This window comes from Mirounga leonina, unplaced genomic scaffold, assembly GCF_011800145.1.
Source record: "Mirounga leonina isolate KUSES-001 unplaced genomic scaffold, KU_Mleo_1.0 Mir_173, whole genome shotgun sequence".
In the NCBI taxonomy this organism is placed as follows: Eukaryota; Metazoa; Chordata; class Mammalia; order Carnivora; family Phocidae; genus Mirounga; species Mirounga leonina.
This window is the reverse complement of record NW_023270447.1, coordinates 29,763,359-29,789,738: the sequence shown is the minus strand read 5'-3', so window position 1 is coordinate 29,789,738 and position 26,380 is coordinate 29,763,359. Positions and strand designations below refer to the sequence as shown.

Genomic DNA, 26,380 nt, shown 5'->3' with positions numbered 1-26,380 from the left:
TACAGCAACTCTTTAAGGTAGATGTTGCTATCCATGTTCAATTGCTTTATATATACCACATAATTTACTCTTTATAATAATATTAGGTAGGTATTTTTTATCCCTATTAACAGATGAGAAAATGGAGGCTTTCAGAGGTTTAGTAGTGGGGCTGGTTTTCAAACCCAGATGTTTATGACTCCAATGTTCTTAGTCACCATTGCATATTACATGTCATGTCATGTTATGCATATTCCAATATGGTATCTCTCACTCATGCTAGGAACAGTACCCCACCCCCACTGTTGCCCCCACAAAGAATTGGTATTTTCCCCTCCCTTCTTTGTCTACAACAATTATAGCACTGTTTCTTCCTTCATATGTTGTTTTACAAGGAAGATTAGGTCCAAATTGGTGGCTCAAATATAGTGATTTTATAACGCGGATAATTATGATAATGATATCTTGCTCTCTTATTTATATTTTGCCCAGTCTTCATTGTTATTTTTAAACTTGAATTTTTATTCAACCATCTGTTTATTAAAATAGCTCCCTTTAAGCCATAGTCAGGTCTTTTGTAGAACAAAACAAGTGAATGAATAAATAAAAAAAGCCTATTTTCATAGCTTGATAAATTGCTCGATAAGATGGATTAAGGACCTAACAGGTATTATTTGAGAGCAGCCATTGCTTCTGGTTGTTTCCTCAAGTTTTATAAGTCCCAAATAATTCAAGTGATAAAATATATATTTTTGAGAGTCAATATTGTGGATTACCTCTGTGAGGTAATAAACATCTTTAAGAATGGCCAAGTCTAGTATGCCATTCAATAACTGTTGACTGGCTAGCTAAATATTCTGAATTAATAACTTTCAATGTATGTATCCGGTGAAGCAGTCCTTCACAGGTATCTTATAGCATATAGATAAAACAGAAAGGTGGAAGGGCACCTGGGTGACTCAGTCGGTTAAGTGACTGGCTCTTGACTTTGGCTCAGGTCATGATCTCAGAGTCCTGAGATCTCTGCACTCAGTGAGGATTCTGCTTGAGATTCTCTCTCTCCCTCTTCCCCTGCCCTTACCCCCACTGTGTGCGCACACATGCTCTCTCTCTCTTTCTCAAATAAATAAATATAAAAACACCCCCAGGCTCCCCCAAAGCCCCAGAAAGGTGGATAATAACTTAGAAAATGGTAAACAAGGGGGAGGAGTCATATTTCAGTCTAATCATTCAGAGGAAATTCACTTTAATAGCAAATTCATTTCTTCCAGAGAAAGAAATATGCTAAGATGTGGCAGAGGTAATTATGTGAATAACACTAGGCAGTATGGGTTCTTTGAATGCCTTTACCAGATTGTAAAATTCCCTGTGAATGGTTCTTAAGATCAGATATGATACATTCAAACAGATTTTATTTATTTTTTAGAGAGTGGGAGAGAGAGAGTGTGCGGGGAGGGGCAGAAGGAGACGGGGAAAGAGAATCTTAAACAGGCTCTCCACCCAGTGCGGAGCCTGATGGGGGTCTCAATCTCACCACCCTGACATCATGACCTGAGCTGAAATCAAGAGTCAGACCCTTAACTGACTGAGCCACCCAGGCATCCCCAGATATGATGCATTCACATTCTGAACTATGTTTTAAACTACTTGTATGGTTCTAACTTATACAGCAGTTTAACTTTACTAATCCCACAGATATTTATTGATTCCCTACTGTGTTCCAGATTTGGGCTTGAGATACCTGGGGGAACAAAATGGACAAATATCCTATTCTTACTGATAGGCTGAACAGTGCCCACCAGAGATGTCTACATCTGAATCCCCGGAAACTGTGAATATGTTACTTTATGTGGCTAAAGGGACTTCGCTGGTATAATTAAGAATCTTGGGATGAGAGATTATCCAGGATTATCTCAGTGAGCCTGAATTGGAATTACAAATGTCTTCACGAGAAGGAGGCATGAGGGATTTCCTTCATAAGAGGAAAAGGCAATGTGATTATGTAAACAAAGACTGGGGTAATGTGATTTGAAGATGTAGGAAGGGCCACAAGCCAAGAAGAGTGGGTGAATGCTAGAAGTTGAAAAAGGGAAGGAAACAGATTCTCCCCTCAGGGCCTTCTGCTGACACCTTGACTTTGACCCAGTGAAACTGATTTTGGGCTTCTGACTTCCAGAACTCTAAGAGAACAGTTTTTTTTTTTAAAGGTTTTATTTATTTATTTGACCGAGAGAGAGAGAGACACAGTGAGAGAGGGAACACAAGCAGGGGGAGTGGAGAGGGAGAAGCAGGCTTCCCGCTGAGCAGGGAGCCTGATGCAGGGCTCGATCCCAGGACCCTGGGATCATGACCTGAGCTGAAGGCAGACGCTTAACGAGTGAGCCACCCAGGTGCCCTAAGAGAACAAATTTATGTTGTTTTAGCCACCAAGTCTGTCGTAATTTCTTATAGCAGCCATGGGAAACTAATGCATTCGTGGAAGTTTCATTCTAGAGGAGGAGATGGTAAATAATAATGACAGTAAACAAATCATATAGTATGTTAGAAGGTAATAAGTAATATGGAAAGGAGGGATGGTGGGGCAAGGTAAGAGGGATGGAGAGGGCCTGATCCATGCAGGGGTGCTGGTGAGCCATGGGGCGAGATTTACAGTATAAGAGGAGTCGGGAGAACAGACCTCATTGAGAAGGTGAAATGTGAGAAAAGACATGAGCTGGTAAAGGAGTTAGCTAAGTGGACATGTGTGAGAAATATTCCAGGTAGAGAGAGCAACAGTACAAGTACCCTAAGACAGGAGTCTGCCTGGTGTGTTTAAGGAAACAGGTGGGGTGATGAAAGTGGGAGGAAGAGGAGCAGGGAGAGCAGAGATGCATAGGTGCGGGCTGATGAGCTGAGCTCTGGTTGCCCCTGTAGAGCATAATGTTAGGAAGAGGAAGCCGTTCTACAGATTTATTAGAATTCTTTTCTAGAAGATAACACATAGCTGGTCAATTCAGTGAAATCGTTTTTGATTGAAAAGCAATTATTGATAGGATAAGCTAGACGAAGACCACAGACACAGGCATCTCCTCCATTAGTCTCAAAACACCGAACTGGATCGGAAGAATGAAATCAATCAACTGATTATGTGTGCGAGACAGAAGTTTTCCATTGCTTTTGAGTGTAAATATACAAGGACTCTCCTTGAAGCCAACTGCGTTTTAGCTGGTGTCACTGTCTGCTTTTTAGAAATTTTTGATTATTCTAAGGTCCAACTTTCATAATTTTGATGAAATATTTCTTAGTAAAAGAAATGGTTTTGGAATGACAGCATCCACTTTTGGTACAATCTGTATCTGGATTCAATATATTTGAAACCGTGGCAGATTCTATGTGTGAAGCAGGGGTGTCAAAGACTAGTGGCTAACGTTTAGTTGCATGGGTCAGTTGCATGGCAGAACGCCTGGACTGATTGCTTTGAGCAGATATCTTGGCAAGTTGAAGGCACCATGACATGATGATTGCCAGCCTAGTCCTGGCCCAGTGGTTCATTTACTATTCCAGGCACCTTTGGCCTTTCAGTGGCAGCAAGGTTCACCCAATGTGTTTTCCATTCCACACCCTGATGTGGTTAAATTCTAAAATCACCTTCAGATGTGGTGTGGTTATGAGCTCAATTTCTTTTCCTTCTTCACATATTATATTTGGATTATGTCTACCATGCCAGTTCTATCAAAGGCCTCTTGCCCACTTAAATCTTGGCTATATAACTTCATGGCAAACGCACTCCTGAAACAATCTAGAATCATTGCATCAGAATTTTGTTCAAGCTAAACAAATAAGTATTTATAGAAAAAAATGAATAAACCAATGTTTGAATTAGCAGGGAGTGTCTGTCCTTGCTTTCCCTGGCTACTTTTAACTTCTAAGTTTTTGCAGATTCCTGGGCCTGTTCTGATATTAGATGGAGTTGCATCATCAGACTCAGACCATCAGCCAAGGGGAACTGGAGCAGATCCTGCTCATGGGGTACCTGGGATGAGTCCCAGGCACTCGTATGCCCAGTGAGGTGAATCTTCCACTAATCCCACTACATTTAATCTTTATAAACAGGCTTCTCTCTTGGTTTCTTATTTTATGCTCTAGTTCCTTGTGTGATTGGTTCTCTGTGTAGAATGCTACTCCAACTGGCTGTTGACCAGACCACCTGCAGGTATATGGAGGGCCAGTTTCATTTAATGGGCCAAAGTATGATCAGGGGTTTGTATCCAGGTTCTCCAGAGAAACAGAGCTATTAGGATATATATAGGAACACCTGAATAGAACAAAAACACAGCCTTCTCCAAGGATATGATGTATATAATGTATGTATAATGTATGTATATATGTAATCCCTTTCTCTGTATGTATCTCTCTCTTTATATATATTTATGTACACACACACATACACACCTTAATGGTTTTTCTGAAGAACTTTGACCAATACAGAATCCTAAAGACCATTCTAACCTAGCATTTTCTCCTTTTTTTCTTTCCTTTACCTGTTGCTCTCCAGAGTGTAGATGGGGCATCCGAAACTTAGAGGGATCCAGTGACTTGTCTGAGATGATCAGCTGATTGGTGACTGAGCTGGCATGTTGAACTACTGTTGGAGTGGGGAGAGGGGTGGCCTCAGTGATGACTAAGACATTGACCCTCTGGATACTTGGGATTGTTTGAAGGAATAGAGATGCCAGGAGACTGTATGTATTTTGAGACAAAGTTTTACCCTCATTCAGTTGTGTTTAAACTGCCAGCTCTGGCAGAGACATGCAGAAGTGTTCAGTGTGCAGAAGAGGTGCTCTGGAAAGGGAGACATTTCTGTCCAATGATTATCCTATTAAGGATAAAGACTCAATTATGTGAAAGAACAAACTTCTAACATGTGTGAAAACAGCAAAGTTTCTATTTGTCAAGGACACAGTGTTCTGACAGCAGTTTTGTTCCTTCTGCTTAGTGAGGACTGGCTCTGACTGACACTCACGAGTGAGCTCCTCTTACAGTCAGACAAGTCAAACTCTGAAAGCCAGCACTTTTTTGAACTTTAAAAAAGAAATTCATGACCATGCAGGGATTTCAATTTGATATTTAAAAATTTTACAATAGATGAAACAATGTCAACCATGTGAGAGTACGTTATAATGGGCTCTTAGAAAACGAGATGTGAATCTTCAGCTCTGCCCGGACATGGAACATACTGGGGAAAATATGGGTAATTAGTTGCATGATTCAGCTGAGAATGACTTTTCCTCTTCATTTCTTTTTCTGCCTTGTGTGTTGGATAATTCGAGAGTATTTTTTAATTTACTCAGCCTATAATTTTTGTCCTCTTCATATTGTCTAGAGACAAGGGAAAAACACAAATGTATATATAATTATTCAATACACTTCAATGGACACCACCAAAGGAATTGTGCTAAGTTTTATGGAAGATACAAGAATACAGAGAACCCAGCCTCTTTTGTCAGTTTAGCAGGTAGAAAGATCTTAGTTCCATAAGGGAGAAATTGTTATAGGAATTTATTCACTCACTTACCAAATATTTACTCTTTGCATTAGGCACTATGACAGGGGCTGTATAGACGATTAAGATCCAGTGTTCAGTGTGGAAGCTGAGAAAGAAATGCCAAAAACAGGGAAAAAGTACGAGAATATAAAGCTTTTTCATTTCTTTCGTGTCTCTCTCAACTTCTCATGGTGGTGTTTATTTGCTAATTGATGTTCTAAGTAAATAAAACTCAAAATGTTAAATTATTAGCATGAATTTTATTGTTCATCTCTATATTGTGCAATGCCAACTCAAAAACAAATATCAGAACATTTCTTTTGTGTGGAGTCACCAAAATTACACAATTTGTATTTTGTGGCTTGTCCTTGGAAGGTGCCTCTAGCTGATCAGAGATAAACTTAAGACAGAATGAAGAAGGTAGGAAGGAAGAAGAGAAGATTCCTCAGGCATGGAGCTAACTGTGGGGGCGCTCAGGGCACAAGGATACTCATGGGGCTGGACAGACCATCACAGGCACTCAAGGGTCCTGCTCCATGATTTGGGGTGTGTGTGCATTTGCTTGGGCCTCATGGCTACTACTGAGTTCCTCTTCCCATCAGCCAAAAAACCTATAAGCAGCATCCCAGCAGGGGGCTGAGGCCATGGGAGTCAAGCCAGGGGTCCCTTATTTCCATAGGCCTACGACCCCAACCCCTGGTAGATGGACAGCCCCTAAAGATCTTAAACCTCTGTGCCAGGATATGGTTCAGTGCCTGGATGAGGTACAGAGGCTTGCCCCTATCCTGGCCAAGACAGATCTCACCTGGAATGGGAATGGCAGCAGCTAGGCCTAAGATGCCACAGGGTGTGTGCCTGACCCCAACCCTACCGAAGCTCATGGCAAGGCCCCTTTGTAGGTGAAGAGTGACAGCAGTTACAGATAGTGATAGAGTGGGGGAGGCTGGCTGGGGTGTGGGACAGGGGACTAGGTCATGGTGGACTGGTTCTAGGGAGGCCCATCCCAGGAAGATGTGATTGTGCAGGAGCCAGAGGTTCTAAGCCCCTTGTGCATGCTCCTTTGTACCATTGAACTTCACTTAAAAACACAAATTCAAACAAAAATGATTCAGAATTTCAAGGTGGCACTGGCTACATACCCAAGAAGCTAGTCCCTACTCTGGAGTTCGGCTTTTTGATACTGTTTCCACAGCTATGATGGCTCCATCTTTTATGGAAAGCGGTTCCCTCTTTGTGCTGACTTAGAGGAATAGCAAGCTATCAATATTCTCCCCTTCAAGCTCTCTTTACTTAAATTGCAGTTCAAGAGATGAGTTTTCAATTTTTTAAGGTATGATTTTCTTTATTTTTCCAAGGATGGTCTCATCATCCTTCATGGTAGTTGTAGATTTGCTTTGGATTTGGATACTGGTGTTTTGAAGCTTCATTAAAGTGAGGTTTCATGTAAAAGTGGTGGGCAAGTATTGAATGCAGTCAAGAAATCAAGATGACCCTGATAACCACTTGACCACAAAAGGAAGTTTCATGACAACTGCCAATACGTGGACAACCCTGTGTGTCCAACTGCAGTGTGCAGGGGGGTTATGGCTGCTGTTTATCATTTTCAGTGAGGCAGTATGGCCATCGATTAAGGTCAAGGGAGGCACTGAACAGATCTGACACTGAGTTTCTCCTCTACCGTTACATGATTTCACCCCTTAATTTTTCTGTGCCTCTGTTGCCTCATGTGCAAAATGAAGATCGCATAGAGTTCTTGTGAAAATTAGTTGAATCTACAAGTAAAGCATTTAGCATGGTACTTGAGACATAGTCAGTTCTCAATAGATGTAAATTCTATATCTTTTCATATACAAGCATGAACAAAAAACGTGAACAACACCGTGCTCCTTTTTGGTGCTTTGTGCTGGGGTCCCCATTGCCTTCAGGCGTTTCCATGATGCTGCATCTGGTCCACTCCCTTCCATGCAACAAACTCTTGCTTGTTACCTTTACTCTTGTCATACACTATATGTCTTGTGTCTCCCCTGCTCAGGTCCATTTTTTTTTTTTTTTAAAGATTTATTTATTTGAGAGAGAGGGGGGAGAGACAGTCCCAAGCAGACTGCACTGAGCACAGAGCCTGGCAGGGGCTTGATCTCAATACTCAGATCATGACCTGAGCCGAAACCAAGAGTTGGATGCTTTACTGACTGCACCACCCAGTAGCCACGTACTCAGGGGCATTAAAAAAAAAAGTTTACTAGGTAGATTAAATTTGTTTCTTAGTTGGATCCTAGATACCTATATCAAATATTGAAGTCAGATAAGTCAGGAGGAAAAGTTCCAAAGAGCAAATAGGAGCCTGGAAAATGATGAAGGTGAAATGGAAAGAAAAGTTAAAAAAAAAAAAAAAAAAAGAAAAAGAGAAGAGGTGTTAACAAGAACTAGCATGCCACTCTAGATTTTAAGTTTCTTGAGGGCAGAAACTGGAGCTACCTTAAATGTCCTTAGCACAAATGCCTTGCTCACTTTAAGATCCACCTAATTCTTAGAATAAATAGCAAATAGTGATAAGCACCCAGGGCTCTGAGGGGAGGAGCCGGGAGGAGAGTCCAGGCTGAAGGGACGTGTGGGAACAGACAGGAAGTTTAAGAGGGTCTGCACTGCCCCCTCTCCCTGAATGAAGCAGAGGGAATTGGGCACTTCAGGGTTTGGATTGTATCTCACTTTCAGCATAGCTGTGTGATCTTGGGCAAATAATTTATGCTCTCTGGGCTTTGGTTTCTCCATCTCTTCTCTGAATAATAAAGGTAAAAATAACTACCTGCTGGTGTTAATGTGTACATGGGAAGAGCCTGTCAGTGCTGGGTGGGAAATAAAATATTATTGTTTTATTTTGCCTCCTTCCAATCATTCCCTCCTTTTTACCTCACAGACTTTCTATTCTGACATATGAAGAACTCTTGTTAACATAAAGAGTTAACACAAACATTAGTGCTAAAAATGTGCCACCGTTGGGTCTTGGATATTGTGAAAGAATGTAGATGGATTATTGAAAAACTTTTTGCACTGAAAGAAAAGCAATACAGGCATCTGTCCTTCGGGTGGTAGGATTAGTGGAAACAAACCTTGTACATAAAGGACAGCACTTTATGTTTTATTAAACCTAGAGGCAATATGAAGAGTTGGTAAGAGTATGGGTTTTGTGGTCAGATAGCCTTGGTTTTGTCACATGCGCTTGCCATTCTAATCAGGCAAGTTATTTTTTTATGCTGAACCCTGAAGCCTGAATAGGAGACAGGCAACGCATGAGGGGTTGAAGGAAGATTCTTAAATATAGGGGGGAATGAAGGCCAAGAGACAGGGTTCGGGACCTGAGAATGTCAGTGGTGCTGAGGCATTGAGTTCTAGGGCTGAAGAATGAGAGTTAAGCATTGGGGAGAAGTAGCTGAATAGATTAGGAAGGGCCTTGAAAACCATGTTAAAGCATTCAGAGATCTTAAGAGTGACAATAGCACTTCCCAAACAGTACTTCCCACTGGGACCAGAGTCCAGAGGAACTGCTGAGCATTGTCCCTTCCAGAAGATTCACAATGCACATTAGTATCTGTTAATGTTCTTCAATAAACAATTCCATTTCACATTTGTTTAATAGCTTTCCCAAACCTAATTAATGTTTTTAAGAAATTAACCTCTTACGAACTGAGGCCCCAGAGAACCTGCTTGAGGGGAAATGATGATAAATGGAAAGCCATTTCAAGGTTGTAAGTTGGGGCCCAACATAACCATATTTGCAGTTTATAAATGTATGGTAATACCTACCACATATGGAGCACCAGCTACTCTTCAAAGCACTTACCTAATTTAACTTAATTTAATTCTTATAACAAGTCCATGAGGTAGGTATTGTTATTTTTTACATTGTTAAGATGAGAAAATCAAGGCATAAAAGAATTAGGTAATTTCCTAAGGTTATGGAGCTAGTTATAAACAGAGGGCCTTGAACATGAACTTGGCCAGTCTGGTCTTGGAACCCCTACTCAACAGATGAATCTGACTGCACAGGGTAATGGATTAGAGTCAAACAAGCCTGGAGACAATTAGGAGGAGGTTGCTGCCATAATGCAGATGAGAAATGATGGCTACTTGGACTTCCTACATTTGCTTAGAAGATTAAGTATTATAACATAATTAAAGTATCTACACTAGTTTTTACTATATGGTAGGCAGTCAACAAATAATAGTTTTCCCATGAATATATGGAAACTTGATATATGACAGATATAAATTCCAGAATAGTGATGAAGGGGGGCATACAAGTTTGCCCAGGTTGCCACAACAAAATACCACAAACTGGGTGGATTAAATACAAAAATTTATTGTCTTACAGTTCTGGAGGCTAGAAGTCTAAAATCAAGGTGTTAGCAAGGTTGGTTCTTTCTGAGGGTTGTGAGGAAAGATTCTGTTCTCTTTCCTTGGCTTGTAGTTGACCACCTTCATGTTCACCTTGTGTTCTCCCTGTATGTGTGTCTATCTCCAAATTTCCTTTTTTTATTAGGACATCAGTCATATTGGATTAGGGCCCACCCCAATGTCCTCATTTTAACTTTACTACCTCTGACCTTATCTCCAAAGAAGGTCACATTCTGAAGTACTGGGGTTTAGGACTTCACAATTCAATCCATAATAGAGGGATTATTTAGTAATAACATCATGAAAACCAGGTATCTATATGGAGAAACCCCCTGGATTCCTACGTCACATAATACTCAAAAATCATTATCTGAAAGATCGAAGACTTAAATATGAAAGGCAAGAATGTTAAAATGTTTAGAAAATATATAGTAGAATATCTTTATAATCTGGAAAAGCTTTTAAAATGTGATACAAGGGGTGAATTGCTGGGAAGATGGCAGAATTGGAGGACCCTAAGCTCACCTTGTCCCATGGATACAACTAGATAACACCCATATCACTGTAAATAACCCAGAAAACAACATGAAGACTGGCAGAACAAACCTTACAACTAAATGTGGAGAAAAGGCCACATCAGAGATGGTAGGAAGGGGAAGGTGAGGTGGGAAGGGACTTGTGGGCACAGAGAGGGGAGAGAAAGAGACTATCATACTGGGAAGCTTGCATAGGGCAGATGAATCCCTGTAACATTTGGTATTGAAAACCAGAGGGGCTGAATTTCATGAACTCTTACAACCAGCAGGACTTAAAACCTGGAATTTTAAAAGTCAGTGGACTTGGCTTTGGAAGAGGGGGGATGGCAAGAGAGAACTGAGGCCCTGCCCTTAAAGAGACAGTACAATAGTCCCTGGAGATAAAACATAGAAGCAGCAGTTTGAAAAATGCCTAGAGCATATGGGAAGCAGAGTTATTTACTAATCTCAGAGCATGTCCTAGAAGGACAGAGATCATTGGAAGGCTCCTTCAGGATCAAAGGAGCTGGCAGGTAACATTTCCCTCCCCTTGCCCAGCATAAACCTATAGCCACATAAGGGAACCACTGTGGCACTGACATTCCCTACCTAACTTGCTGACACCATGCCCCCCACCCCCTGCTGTGCTTCAACGGCTCTGTCCCCTCCAGCCAGGCCTGCCTTGGTCCCAGTGCTGTGGATCCCTTCTCTCAGAAGACCAGTGCAGACCTTTCTAACACATCTTCTGACATGTTCACTTTATGGATCTGCTTCTTCCAACCTGGCTGATTTCAGTCTTGGCAGTGGCAGTGGCAGGTCCCCTCTTACAGAGAACTGGCATGCAAACCTTTCTAAAACTGTGTGCCCTGTCCCCATGCATCTTTTGGATCCACCCCCTTTAACATGCTCTCGGCTGGAGCCCATCCAAACCAGGGCCACAAGCCTGGTAGTGTGCAAGCAGCCCTGACAGAGGTCAGTGCCACTCCAAAGTGACTCCTGCCCCAGGGAGAAGAAAGGATAACCACACACACCAGTCAGACTGAGGCCCCAGCAGTGGACTGGGGGAAGACAGCTGGTCTGATGGCAGGTCCCACCCACCAATGAATACTTCTTAGGGGACAACACAGGGAAAGCACTCTGCTGTTTGGTGTGACTACGTCTCTAGCAAATACCTGGTCTGACTCAACTTAAGCCCAAGGCAGCCCAGACTGGTCCATTAACACCACAAGGACAAAACACTGCCCACAAGAGGCAAAGAGAGCCACTGAGATGAATGGACTTGAAGGAAAAATTAGCTCAGCCACAACAGCAGGGCACATGCAACACACACAGAAGATACCTCTAAAGTGCCATGTTCTGGTCAACAGGGGACTTTGTACTGCAGGGCACTACAGGACATCTTTTTCATAAGGTCATTACTTTCAAGAGCAGGAGTCATAGCTGACTTTCCTAACACACAGAAACACAGAGAGTTATACAAAATGAGGACACAGAGGAATACGTCCCAAATGAAAGAACAGGATAAAATCACAACAAGAGACCTAAGCAAAATAGAGATATATAATATGCCTGATAGAAAATTTAAAGTAATGATCATAAAGATACTCACTGGACTTGAAAAGAGAGTGGAGGACATCAGTGAGACCCTTAACAAAGGGATGAAAAAGGACCAATCAGAGATAAAGAACACAATAAATGAAATTAAACATACAGATGAAATATATATGGAGTAAATAGCAGAGTAGAGGAAGCAGAAGAACAAATCAGTGACCTGGAGGACAGAGTAGTGGATAGCAATCACACTGAGCAGGTTAGAGAAAAAAAAAATTATGCAAAATGAGAATAGACATCATCAAGTGTAATAACATTCACATTATAGGAATCCCCAGAAGGAGAAGAGAGAGAAAAGAGGGCAGAAAATTTATTTGAAGAAATAATAGCTGAAAACTTCCCCGATCTAGGGAAGGAAACAAATATTCAGATCCAGGAGGCACAGAGAGCCCCCAACAAGATCAACCCAAGGAGGTCCACACCAAGATATGTAGTAATAAAAATGGCACAAAATCATGACAAAGAGAGAATTTTAAAAGCAGCAAGAGAAAAGAAAACAGTTACATACAAAAGAAACCCCATCAGGCTATCAGCAGACTTTGCAGCAGAAACTTTGCAGGCCAGAGGGAGTACCATGATATATTCAGTGCTGGAAGGAAAAAGAATCTGCAGTGAAGAATACTCTGTCCAGCAAGACTATCATTCAGGATAAAAGGACAGATAAAGAGTTTCCCAGACAAACAAAAGTTAAAGGAATTCATGACCACTAAGTCAGGCCTACAAGAAATGTTAAAGGAAATTCTTTGAGTGGAAAAAAAGATGATAGTAAGAGTAAGAAAAGTAGGAAGTACAAAAGTAGTTAAAATAAAGATATCTATAAAAATCAGTCAAGGGTCTCACAAAAGGTTGTAAAGTATGACATCATATGCTTAAAACATGGGGAAGGGGGTGGGAGGAGAGGAGTAAAGAATGGGTTCAGACTTATGTGATCATCTACTTCTTATAGACTGCTATATGCATAAGATGTTACATACAAACCTAATGGTAACCACAAATCAAAAACCAGTAATAGATATGCAAAAAATAGATAAATGAATCCAAGTACATCACTAAAGAAAGCCAGCTTATCATAAGAGAAGAGATAAAGAGAAGAAAGGAACAGAGAAGAACTACAAAAACAAGTAAGAAAATGCCAATAAGTACATACCTATCAATAATTACTTTGAATGTAAATGGACTAAATACTCTAATCAAAAGCCTTAGGGTGATGAAATGGATAAGAAAACAAGGCCCATCTATATACTGCCTACAAGAGACTCCCTTCAGACCTAAAGACACATGTAGATTGAAAGTGATGGGATGGAGAAACATTTATCATGCAAATGGATGTGGAAAGAAAGCTGGGATAGCAATACTTGTGCTGGGAAAAATAGACTTTAAAACAAAGATGGACACCATAAAATCATACAGGAGACAATCTAACAAGAAGATATAACAATTGCAAATATTTATGCACCCATACTTAAACAGTTAATAATAAATATAAAAGAAGTAATTGAGAATAGTAGAATAATAGTAGGGGACTTTAACCCCCCAGTTACATCAATGAGTAGATCATTCAAACAGAAAATCAATAAGGAAACAGAGGCTTTGAATGACACATTGGACCACATGGACTTAATAGATATATTCAGAACACTCCATCCTAAAACAGCAGAATACACATTCTTTTGAAGTGCACATGGAACGTTTTCCAGAATAGATCACATATTAGGCCACAAACAAATCTCAACAAATTTAAAAGATTGAAATCATACCATGCATCTTTTCTGACTATAATACTATAAAACTAGAAATCAACCACAAGGAAAAATCTGGAAAGAGCACAAATAAATGGAGGTTAAATAACATGCTATAAAACAATGAGTAGGTCAACCAAGAAATCAAGAGGAAATAAAAAAATACAAATGAAAATCAAAACAGAATGGTCCAAAATCTTTGGATGCAGTAAAAGTGGTTCCAAGAAGTTTATAGCATTACAGGCCTACCTCAAAAAGCAAGAAAAACCTCAAATAAACAACTTAACCTTACACCTAAAGGAGCTAGAAAAATAACATAAACCCCCCCCCAAATCCAAAAAAAAGGAAGGAAATAATAAAGATTAGAGCAGAAATAAATGAAATAGTAACTAAAAAAACAATAAAACAGATTGATGAGACCAGGAGCTGATTCTTTGAAAAGACCAACAAAATTGATAAATCTTTAGCCAGACTCATCAAGGAAAAAAAAAGAAGAGAAGACTCAAACAAAATCATAAATCAAAGAGGAGAAATAACAACTGATACCACAGAAATACAAAGGGTTATAAGAGAATGTTAGGAAAAATTACATGCCAACAAATTGGATGACCTAGAAGAAATGGGTAAATTCCTAGAAACATATAACCTCCCAAAACTGCATTAGGAAGAAATAGAAAATTTGAACAGACCAATTACCGGCAATGAAATTGAATCAGTAATCAAAAAAACTCCGAACGAACAAAAGTCCGGGGCCAGATGGCTTCACAGGTGAATTCAACCAAACATTTAAAGAAGAGTTAATACCTATTCTTCTCAAACTATTCCAAAAAATAAAAAAGGAATAAAAACTTCCATATTCATTCTATGAGGCCTATATTACCCTGATACCAAAACCAGATAAAGACACCACAAAAAAGAGAAAACTACAGGCTAATATCTCTGATGAACATAGATACAAAAATCCTCAACAAAATACTGGCAAATTGAATCCAACAATACATTAAAAAAATCATTCACCACCATCAAGTGGAATTTATTCCTAGGATGCATGGGTGGTTCAGTATTCACAAATCAATCAATGGGATACATCATATCAATAAGAGAAAGGATAAAAACCATAAGATCATTTCAATATATGTAGACAAAGCATTTGACAAAGTACAATATCCATTCATGATAAAAACCCTCAACAAAGTAGGTTTAGAGGGAACATACCTTGACATAATAAAGGTCTTTACATGAAAAACCACAGCTAGCATCATACTCAATGGGGAAAAACTGAGAGCTTTTCCCTTGAGGTCAGGAACAAGACAAATGTGTCCACTCTCACTACTGTTATTCAGCATAGTACTGGAAATCCTAGCTGTAGCAATCAGACATGAAAAAGGAATAAATAGCATCCAAATTTGTAAGGAAGAAGTAAAAGTTTCACTGTTTGCTGATGACATGAGACTACAGAGAGAAAACCCTAAAGACTCCACCAAAAAACTACTAGAACTAATAAATGAATTAGTGTTGGTGAGGACATGGAGAAAAAGGAACCCTCTTGTGCTTTTGGTCGGAATGCAAACTGGTGCAGCCTGTGGAAACAGGATGGAGATTTCTCAAAAAAAAAAAAAAAAAAATAGAAATACTCTGTGATCCAGTAATCATGGTACTGGGTATTTTCCCAAAGAATACGAAAACACTAATTTGAAAGGATATATGTACCCCTATGTTTGCTGCAGCATTATTTACAATGGAAGCAGCCCAAGTGTCCATCAATAGATGAATGGATAAAGAAGAGGTGGTACATTATTCAGCCATAAAAAAGAATGAAATCTTGCCATTTGTAACAACATAGATGGAGCTAGAGAGCATAGTGTTAAGAGAAATCAGTCAGAGGAAGAAAAATACTATATGATTTCAATTGTATGTGGAATTTAAGAAAAAAACAAAGGCAAAAAAAGAGACAACCCAAAAATCAGACTCTTAACTATAAACAAACAGAAGGTTATCAGTGGGGAGGTGAGTGGGGGGATGGATGAAAGAGGTGATGAGGATTAAGAGTAAACTCATCTTGAGCACTGAATCATGTATAGAATTATTGAATCACTATATTGTACACCTGACAATAATATGACACCATATGTTAACTATACTGGGATTAAAATTTTTAAAAAATTGACACAAAAATGCTAAAATACAACACAAGAGATAAAACTTAAAATATTTAAATTTGGTAACATGAAAATTAAAAACAGATTTGACAGTTATATAGTTTACAAAATGCTCACCAGGATAAGTATAGTTACCATCTGTCATTATATAACATTATTACAGTATTATTGATGATATTCCCTATGCTGTACTTCTCATCCCCATGACTTAATCTATTTTATAACTGGAAGTTTGTAGCTCCTAATCCCCTTCACCTATTTTGCCCCTCCCCTCTGGCAACCACTTGATTGTTATCTGTATTTCAGTCTGTTTCTCTTTTTTGTTGTTGCTGGTTTTTGTTTTATTTCTTAGAGTCCATGTATAAATAAAATCATATGTTTTTGTCTTTCTTTGTCTGACTTATTTCACTTAGCATAATATCCTCTAGGTCCATCCATGTTGTCGTGAATGGCAGATTTTATTCTTTGTTTATGGTGGAGTAATATTCCATTGTGTATATATACCACATCTTTTTTATCCATTCATCTAGTGATGGACATTTAGGTTGCTTTCATATCTTAGCTATTGTAAATAATGCTGCAATAAATGTAGTAGTGCATATATCTTTGAATTAGTGTTTTTATTTTCTTTAGGTAAATACACAGAGGTAAAATTCCTGAATTGTATGGTAATTCTATATTGTATGCCTGAAACTACTGTAATATTATATGTCACCTATACTTCAATTAAAAGTATGAAATACAAAATAAAAAATATGCAAAAACTGATCAGCTCATAAAAAATGATAGCATAAGAAAATGAAAAGGCAAGATGTGATTTGGAGAAAAAAAGATGTTTTCAAAACATTAACTGATAGGGGTTAGTATCTAGAACACAAAAGTATTAATGAGAAGAAGACAAACAACCCAATAAAAGAGACAAACAGGTATTTCACAGCAGAATAAATTAAATGAAAAGGGAAACGTAATTTAGGTCCACAATGTAATATCATTTTACCATCATCTGCTGGTAATAATTAAAAAGCTAGGCAATTCCAAGCCATTATCATGAATGTGGCTGATGAGGAATTCTTATGCACCATTTAAGGAGTGTGAATTGATACAAGATTTCAGCATTATCTTGTAAAGTCGAGTTGAACATTCTCATACCCTATGACCCAGTAATTTTATTCAAGGTACATATTCTAGAGAAACTCCTATATAAGGTGAAGGGCATGAGACCATACTCATAGCAGAATATTTCCTGAGAATAAAACATTGGAAATAACCCCGAGGTTATTGACAGAATAATTTAAAAATTTGGAGAGCCAAACACTGAGGTATTATAGAAGTTTGTTAAAGAATGAACGACTACTGCATACAATGATACGCACAAATCTTATAAATCTTGTATGAAAAAAGTTAAGGAATGTTAAATCATAAGATAAGGAAATTTAAATAATATGTTGGTTCATCTGCATATTTATGTGATAAAACAATGAAATTCAAGAGAATGATGACAACACACAATTCAGGATAGTGGTTATCTCTCTTATTTCTGACAGAGGGATACAGAGGATTGGAATGGAGGCAGAAATATGCAGATAGATGTAGCAATATTATTAATGTTCTAGCATAGTTCTTGTTATGGATTGAATTGCTCCCCCCCCCCAGAAAAAGATATATTGATGTCCTAACCCCCAGTATCTCAGACTGTGATTTTATTTGGAAATAGGGTTGTTGCAGATGTAATTAGTTAAGACCATGTCATACTGGAGTAGGGTGGACCCCTAACTCAATATGACTGGGGTCCTTAAAAGACCTCATATGAGATCAGAGACACAGGGATGATGGAATATGATGATGAAGGCAGAAATTGAAGTGATGCATCCACAAGCCAAGAAGCGCTAAAGAATACCAGCAAATCCCCAGAAGCAAGGCACGGGACATGGAGTAGATTCTCCCTTACAGCCCTTAGAAGGAACCAAAACTGCCAACACCTTGATTTTGGACTTCTAGCCTCCAGACTGTAAAAGACGATACATTTCTGTTGTTTAAGCCACTCACCTTGTGGTACTTTGTTACAGCGGCCCTAGGAAACTAATGTAGTCCTTATATTAGGTAGTAGGTGCACGGGTGTTTATTTTTTTATAATTCACAATTTTCAAATGTGTGACATATGCTACTTTTCATGTATCAAATAGTTATATAATAAAAATAAAAAGACAAAAGATGTTATTATTTTCATCACTACCAAATCAGGGCATGTTTCTACTATTAATCTCAATGGCAAATTCCAGAAAAGCTTTTCTAGACAGTTTTATTAAAACCATAAAATTCAACTTCCAACACTCCCTTTAACTTTTATGGAATTTTTATTGCAACCTCAGTGTCACTGAGTCCCTGTTTCTCTGACTTTAATTACAGTGTGCACGAGCAAAGTGTCCTGCATCTAATTCTGAGTGTAGGTGATTGCCAAGCACACACCTGTCATGGTATGTTAGCTCTGTGCAGACTGGCTGACGTCAGCTTTGCCTCCATTGAACACAAAGGGAATCCTGAACATCTAAAATCACTGCAAGGTCTCCAGCACATGTTCCCCCAAAGTAAGTGCCTTCCCTTAACGTAGAAGTCACACCAGAGGAGGGGCTTTGTAAGCTTTGTTCACACAGCTGTATCGCTGCCACTGAGAAACCGTGCCTGACACGAAGTAGGTGCTCAAAAAATTCGTTGAATGACTTTATCAATGAATAGTTTTGTGAGAGTGTCCACTTCTCAGGAGAAGTACCAATAGCAACTACCACATTTCAGAAGAGTTTATGAGCCATCACCCAGGCCCCACTAATTTTTTTTTTTGATCTGTTTATTTCTCTTATCTGTAGAATCACCAGCTCTTCTTCCTTATATAAGCAGCCAAAGGCCGCCTTTGGGAACTTTGAATAGAGGATCAGATTTGGGTCCCATAAGGCCAGAACCCCCCCAACACACACGTGTATAAATTTTTTTTTTTACCAATAGGTGTCTAATCTTCCATACCAATTAGTACTTGCTCTGCTACTAGTAACATATTCTATCTTGAGGAGAAGCGATGTCAGTGCTTTGGAATCTTTTATTGATCTTCAAGTGAAATGCGTCTGGATTAAGGAGTGGATTCTAAAAAAGAAACTCCAAGAATACATGCAAAGTAGATAATTTGTTTTAAAAAATGGAATTTATGGGGTACCTGGGTGGCTCAGTTGGTTAAGCCTCTGCCTTCAGTTCAGGTAATGATCTCGGATTCTGGGATCGAGCCCTGCATTGGGATCCCTGCTCAGCAGGGATTCTGCTTGTTCCTCTCCCTCTGCCCCCTCCCCTGCTTGTGCTCTCACTCTCTCTCTAAAAAAAAGAAAAAAGAAAGGATTTATGTAGTATTTTGAAAAACAAATTTCTATTGTTTTAAATATATTACATAATGCATGTTATGATTTGACATTATATTAATGAGATTTCTTTCTTTACTTTTTTTTTCCCCAGTAGACAGAGCAGCTGATGTTAGTGAGGTGCTCCAGTGAGAGATGAAGAGTTTTCAAGATCTCAAACTATAATACTGAAATACTGATTGTACCATTGATGAATTCAAACAGCATTTGGTAAGTGTCCAGGCACAGTCCTAGGTGAGGGTGGAGAGATGAATAAGACCTCTGCAGGAATTCATTTCAGTGAGAGAGACATAATCGCAGTGTAATGTGATTAAGTGTTCTTAATCATTGAGGGAAAGACTAGTGCTTTATGGCATTCACGTTTTCTGTGTAGTTTATCACAGAGTTGTTCTTTGGATACTGGCCATCTAGATATAATATTCCTTTACTAACCTTTGATTAGTCAAATTGTTCAATTCCCTGACCACCTGAGTAACAGTTTATTTTACAAGTTATGATCATATTATTAACAAAACCCTCAATATCTACCACAGGGGAAAACTGTGCAATCGTTCTTTTCTATAGTTAATGGCTAATTTATTTTATCTCACTTTAGCATTTTATGATCCTTTTCAATTTCCAGGAATTTAGAGGCCCCTTCTGACTTTAGAACAGAGTAAAGAGGGTTTATTTCCATGTGGCACTAATTTTTCACATAGGTGGTGGAACACTTTACTAAAATAAAAAGAACAGAGGTCACTAATAGATTCCTGTAAGTATTTAGCTGGAAAAATGAGACACAGTAGGTATGGATCAGAACAATATTGGCAAAAAGCAGTTCCAGTATTAAAATGACCCAAATCATAATTCCTAGTGAAGTAGTGGGTATTTCTTCACTTGATAATAAAATGATCTCCACAAAATTTAGATTCACAACTCTCTGGGTAAACATACCATTAGAAATACTGTCAACATTGGGCTTTAAAAAAATCATTAAAATGTTACTAATACCTTATCTGCAGGTGTCCTTCAAGAATACTTCTCATCCCTTTCCCTTCTCACATTCCTTAGAAAGTTAGAAACATAGTCCAGTCCTCCGACAGTGAACCCCAAGGCAGTGACTGTTTTCCTTTACAACACGTGGCTTAAATACTTGTTTTTAACTCCCTGGGGATATCGGCCACTAAGCCCTTTCCTCAAATACACCGTCTCTTTCTTTCTGCCTGATTTCTTGATCTTTTTCGAGCTGGATTTGGGATGGATTCACTCAGCAAACTACAATGTGACAGTCCAACACGCTGCCACGACAGCTGGCTTTCCTCGACTCTCCCGATTCCTATTTTGCAGCTTTAGAGATGGCGCCTTTAGATTGAACAGGAGTTTGAAACAAAACTTTTCCTTAAGTGGTGGGGCTGGGGCTCTGATGCTGGTGCATATGCCGTAGCATCTGAGCGCGGAGCCCTGGTCTCTCCGGGTCGGGCTCCCGGCTCCTGGCACAGGGGGCGGAGAGGAGAGAGGAGAGGAGGGGTGGGGGCGGCGGAGGTCACCCGCGCTCTCCATCCCGCCCAGGCTGCGAGCGCCGCTGGGTGCTGAGCGACCGGAGGAGCCCTGTGCGCCCGCAGGTTCCGCGCTGGGGGAGCGCGCGGAGGGACGCGCGACGCGGCCGAGCGGAGCCGGAGCCGGAGCCGGAGCCGAAGCCGGAGCCGGAGCGGGAGCGCGGGGCTGCGCGGGGGGAGCCCTCCTTGGCGGCGGAGCGGAGCCCGGCGCGCCATGGCACTCGGAGCGGGGCGCCCTTCTCCGCCGAGAGCCCTACCGGCGGCCCGGGATGCCAAGGTAACCACCCCTCCAGCGGCTGCATTCCCACGGGTCGACCTCCGGATGCTCCACCCCACCGAGGTGGAACCCTCACCCGGCGGTACTGGAGGGCACCTTAGTCTGAGCTTGGCAACAAGTTTGGACCAGATGCCCTGAGCTGGGGAGACCTTCAGAGAGAGGGGTATTCCGGCTGACCCGAACTGATTCTGAACTGCGGGTGCAAAGGGTCTCAGGGGAGGGAATAGGAGCAACGGAGAGATCTCCTTCCCGTCCGGTGGTTCCTGGCCGGCGACCCTTGGAGTCCCGCACCCGGGCCCGCGCAGGCCTTTGGCGCCCCCCAGGGAGGGAGGGAAACCGGCCCTGTGGCGTTTGAGCAATAGCAGAAAGTTTCAGCAAGTTAGGTTTGGGAAGGATGTTGCAAGCAGAGGCTTAGGGGCGCTGGGGTAGTCACGGCGAAAGTTGAGCTATAAGACCCGGAGCAGGCGGCAGTCCTCGGGCAGCCCGGGCGGCTCCACTCCCGTCCGGCCCAGGAAGGCTGGCTCGGTAATTCCCAGCCTCCCGGAAAGCTGCTCGGGGGAAACCTCAATCGAATTAGCTCGAGGCGTATGGTTGTGGTCATGGGTATGGAGGGTCTATGACTCAGGCCTCAACACACTACGGAAAGAACGATAAATGAATACAAATGAATACTTAGTATGAGACGTTGCTACCCTGAAGCTTGTAACTTGATCAACAGCATGTAGGCAGACGTTCTCACGGGGAGCACGACGAACTGCCTCCTTTCCTGTCGCGAGCCAGGATTTCTGCACAGGTGCTAGCTGGACCAGAAGAGCTTCTTAGAGATTCACCACTCGACCTTCCATGGGTCCCACATGTGTGTGGTTTGCTGTAATTTGATCTAAAGCTAACAATTTTAGAACGTATTGAGAGAAGCCCCATTTAACATCAGTGAGTTTGCAGGTCCACTCTGTCCCCTGCCAAAGTTTGAAGAAGACTGTTTTGTCTGCCTGACAAACACTTAAAGAATAATCTGCAGTTTGGGGACAAAGCCCATCCAAGAAAAAAGCAGAAACTTTAAATGTCACCTCGTTATTTAAATAGACGAGCATGCTTTAAAAAACTTTGTTGGGTTTAAATCTAATCTTGTTGGTGATGTTGTAAACTTCACAAGTTTTAGGGTGCCTATGAAGGTCAGGAGGAGATTTAGGAGGTACCCATTTGCAGAGGGGCCACAGAGTGCACCGAACGGAGTCTCAATCTTGGCAGCTTGATTACCTTGAAGATGCAATGTGGAAGGGGGGGCAGATATGTGCTGCTGTGGTATGATGCAGCCTTGCTTATGATAGGCCAGATACATCCGAGTCCCACCGCGGGGTGCTGGGCCGGTCAGTCTTAAATGTCAGATGAGCAGTTATCCAGTGCTCACCATTCCTCTGTCTTTATGCTACAGATGTCCGGACTGCAAGCCTGCACTGTGCTGAGAGGGAGATGACTTGAGTGGCCAGCTTTTTTTTTTTTTTATCTCCACAACAATGTCTATGAACAATTCCAAACAGCCAGTGTCTCCTGCAGCTGGGCTCCTTTCAAATACAACTTGCCAGACGGAAAACCGGTTTTCGGTATTTTTTTCAATCATCTTCATGACAGTGGGGATCTTATCAAACAGCCTTGCCATTGCTATTCTCATGAAGGCCTATCAGAGATTTAGACAGAAGTCCAAGGCATCGTTTCTGCTTTTGGCCAGTGCCCTGGTCATCACAGACTTCTTTGGCCACCTCATCAATGGAGCTATAGCGGTCTTTGTATATGCTTCTGATAAAGACTGGATCCGCTTTGACCAGTCGAACATCCTTTGCAGTATTTTTGGTATCTGCATGGTATTCTCTGGTCTGTGCCCACTTTTTCTAGGCAGTGTGATGGCCATTGAGCGATGTATTGGAGTCACCAAGCCAATATTTCATTCTACGAAAATTACATCCAAACATGTGAAAATGATGTTGAGTGGAGTGTGCTTGTTTGCTGTTTTCATAGCTTTGCTACCCATCCTTGGGCATCGAAACTATAAAATTCAAGCATCGAGGACCTGGTGTTTCTACAAAACAGAGCACATCAAAGACTGGGAAGATAGGTTTTATCTTCTTCTCTTTTCTTTTCTGGGGCTCTTAGCCCTTGGCGTTTCGTTCTTGTGCAATGCCATCACAGGAATTACACTTTTAAGAGTTAAATTTAAAAGTCAGCAGCACAGACAAGGCAGGTCTCATCATTTTGAAATGGTCATCCAGCTCCTGGCTATAATGTGTGTCTCCTGCATTTGCTGGAGTCCATTTCTGGTAAGAGCCTAACATTTTGACAATTTCTGCTTTCTTCCATTTTTCCCTGTTTAATACAAGGTTTGTTGTCTTTTTCCAGAGTTGTTGGTCTTGATGGGCATCAGTCTTTTAAATGCTGGAGTTTACTCCTATTCAAAACTTATTTCAGCACCCAGCTCTGGCTCAGTGGTCTGTGGGTGGCAAGTCTGGCTCAGGATTAAGCTATTTATGGTACACATGGTTATTTTCCCACAAGTCCTGAGTTGAAAGAAATGTCTTGCTAAACAATTCTAACTATACTGTAAACTGCTTGCAGAAGAGGATAAAATAATTTTAACAGAGCAACATAGTTTTAATATACTTAATAGGATTAGTTTCTAAAATGTGAAAAAAAATGACCAACTATATTGGTCATTTAAATTTTTTTTCATGATGTTCTGGGTTGGTCCTAGGAACCCAAGCCCAGGGAGGCTGGGTTGGGTCTGTGGGTGGCAAGTCAACATTTTGAGGCTTGCCTGTTGTCGTTTCAGGAGGCCTGAGGTGAAACCAAGCAGGGATTTGATCTGTGCTCATAGTCTAGTTATTTGAATCTGAATAGCAGAGAACAGTTCTATCAGTACTTGGAATCACTTCAGCGTTCATTCTTGAAATTTAATTTATGCCACTTGACAAGGGGAATTCCCTTAGGAGGATACTTCTTTTTTTCCCCTAAACTTTGAAATAGAGTAGCTTTTCAAAATAAAAAGTGAGTGTGAGTAGCACTGAAATGAATTGGGGATTGGAAAGAGAATGTGAAGAAGGTGAGAAAAGAGGTACCTTAAAATATTTAAAAAACATTTTAAATGAAGGTCATCGCCCCAGAGAGAACCAGCAAACAATGGAAGAGGGAGCTCAGGGAGAGACAGGTGGTCTGGACAACCGAGGTAATCACTTGTGCTTTGGTTTTTGTTTGTTCTCAGTCCCCTTAGTTCTGGCTTTTGACTGAGAAATAGGAGTGATTGATAGTTTGACTGCTATGAGACTGTGGGAGGTCGCAAGATTTCATGCTCATCATGGGTATTTTGAATTTATGTTTTTCTCTAATTTCTCTTCCTGAATTTTTGGTTTCCTTCACTGTTTATGAACTGTTTAGTTCATATTTTGAACATATTTCTACTGGGAACATAATTTTATTTTTGTGAAACATTTTCCGAGGTCTATGTTCTATTTACGAATTATCAACATACCTATGACACCAGTGGATCAATACTTCTAAAATGCTTTTTAGTGTGAGAATTATTTCTGTGTTAGACGCATAGTGGATATACCACAGATGTGTCTTGATGGATTGATATTTTATTTGAAGCATTCTTTGCATTCCAGGTTTCCCTTGTGGAGACTTGGGTTTTCATAGCAAATTCTGACTAAAAAATGTATAACTTCTGCGGTCTGGACACTTGTGCCTTTGGCATTAGGTTAAGGCCATCAGACCGCTCTAAATGGAACCCGAGTCAAAAATCTCAGGTTTGGGAATGCCAAGTAACACCCAGCACTTGAGTCTCCTTTGAAACATTTCCCTTTTTTTCCTTCAATGCTTAGGAAAAATTGCATAGGTGTTAATGACTGAGCCATCACTCTCTACCCTATATTATAAAAACTAAGAAGTTTTAAAAATGCCTTTGAAATCAAACTTCTGGATTCCCATAGTTGTCCTATAATGCTGACAGCTTCCCCCAGTGCCCTACTTTACATCATGTGCCTTCTTTCTACGATTGATGAGTATGATGTGTTGGATTTATAATCTGGATGAACATCTGCACCCACTTTTTGACCTGTTATCACTGTCATTTTAAGCCTCAAACTGGACCAAAGGTACAGGTGTACACGCTAAATGGAGCCGATGAGTAATACAGGTAATAGTGGTTGTGCTTGATAAGATTCGTTGTATCGGACCTTGTCAATAATGGCATAATTTCTAAAACTATTTAAATTTGTAGCTGATGACAAAGAGAATACTTGATTAATCTCGATGGTGGTGTTCAACCAATACAAAGGTAAGATGATCATGTTGTTTGAGTTTTCTCTTCCTCCTTCTATTTAATAGACTTTATTTTTTCTTGAGTAGTTTCAAGTTTACAGGGAAAGGAGTGGCAAGCACAGAGTTCACATTATACCCTCTCATGTTCCCACTGACCCCTTTGTTATCCTTATTATTAAGTATTGCTTTGGTGTGGTACATTTGTCACAATTCATGACCCATTCTTACTGACTAAAGTCTGTAATGTTTTGCCATAGTGTTGTACATTGTGTGAGCTTTGATAAATGAAGATTGACGTGTGTCCACCATTGTAGTATCCTACAGAATGATTTCATTGCCCTAAAAATCCCCTGTGGTTGTTTTTTTTAATTTTTAAAATTTAATGTGTTATTTTTCCGAAAGAGAAAATGTTTTCAGGAATTAAGATTTAGAAATGTAGCACAAAGATAATATTAGTTTAAGCTATAGCTCATTAAAATTTTAAAATTGAAACTTTTACAATATCTGGGTTTTATTGTTTTAAACATGGTGAACTCATATAAATTCATTTAATTATAATCCCAACTGAAAAATGCAGGAAACTACAAGGGGCACTTATTAGTTTACCATTTCATTTAACAACAAATTAATACAAAATTCTTTTTTTTTTTTTAAAGATTTATTTATTTATTTATTTGAGAGAGAGAGAGCAGGAGAGGGGGGAGGGTCAGAGGGAGAAACAGACTCCCTGCCGAGCAGGGAGCCCGATGCGGGACTCGATCCTGGGACTCCAGGATCATGATCTGAGCCGAAGGCAGTCGCTTAACCAACTGAGCCACACAGGCACCCAATACAAAAATTCTTTAAGAGTCATTGTCTTTTGTGTATCCTAGGTGAATCATGGTTCCTTAATAAATAAATCTTGAAGACATTCTTTTGATGTTTCTAGGGTGAGGGGGAAAAA

General features: G+C 40.3%; 1 protein-coding gene and 1 long non-coding RNA gene across 2 annotated transcripts in view; one reads left to right on the top strand and one right to left on the bottom strand.

Moving 5' to 3' along the window:
• Positions 1–5,245: 5,245 nt before the first annotated feature.
• LOC118019247 lies at positions 5,246–19,163 on the bottom strand. The gene is made up of 3 exons (XR_004681636.1): positions 19,122–19,163; positions 5,534–5,609; positions 5,246–5,337 (listed from the first exon to the last, which is right to left on the bottom strand). It is a non-coding gene; the product is annotated as an uncharacterized LOC118019247 (long non-coding RNA).
• A 1,638-nt stretch (positions 19,164–20,801) lies between these two features.
• Positions 20,802–26,380, top strand: part of PTGFR (prostaglandin F receptor) — a 45,170-nt gene continuing 39,591 nt past the window's right edge. Inside the window, exons 1-2 of the mRNA XM_035018223.1 lie at positions 20,802–21,129; positions 22,562–23,441. Coding sequence (XP_034874114.1) covers positions 22,644–23,441 — 798 coding nt within the window. The 5' untranslated portion in view covers positions 20,802–21,129; positions 22,562–22,643. The remainder of the gene's footprint in view (positions 21,130–22,561; positions 23,442–26,380) is intronic.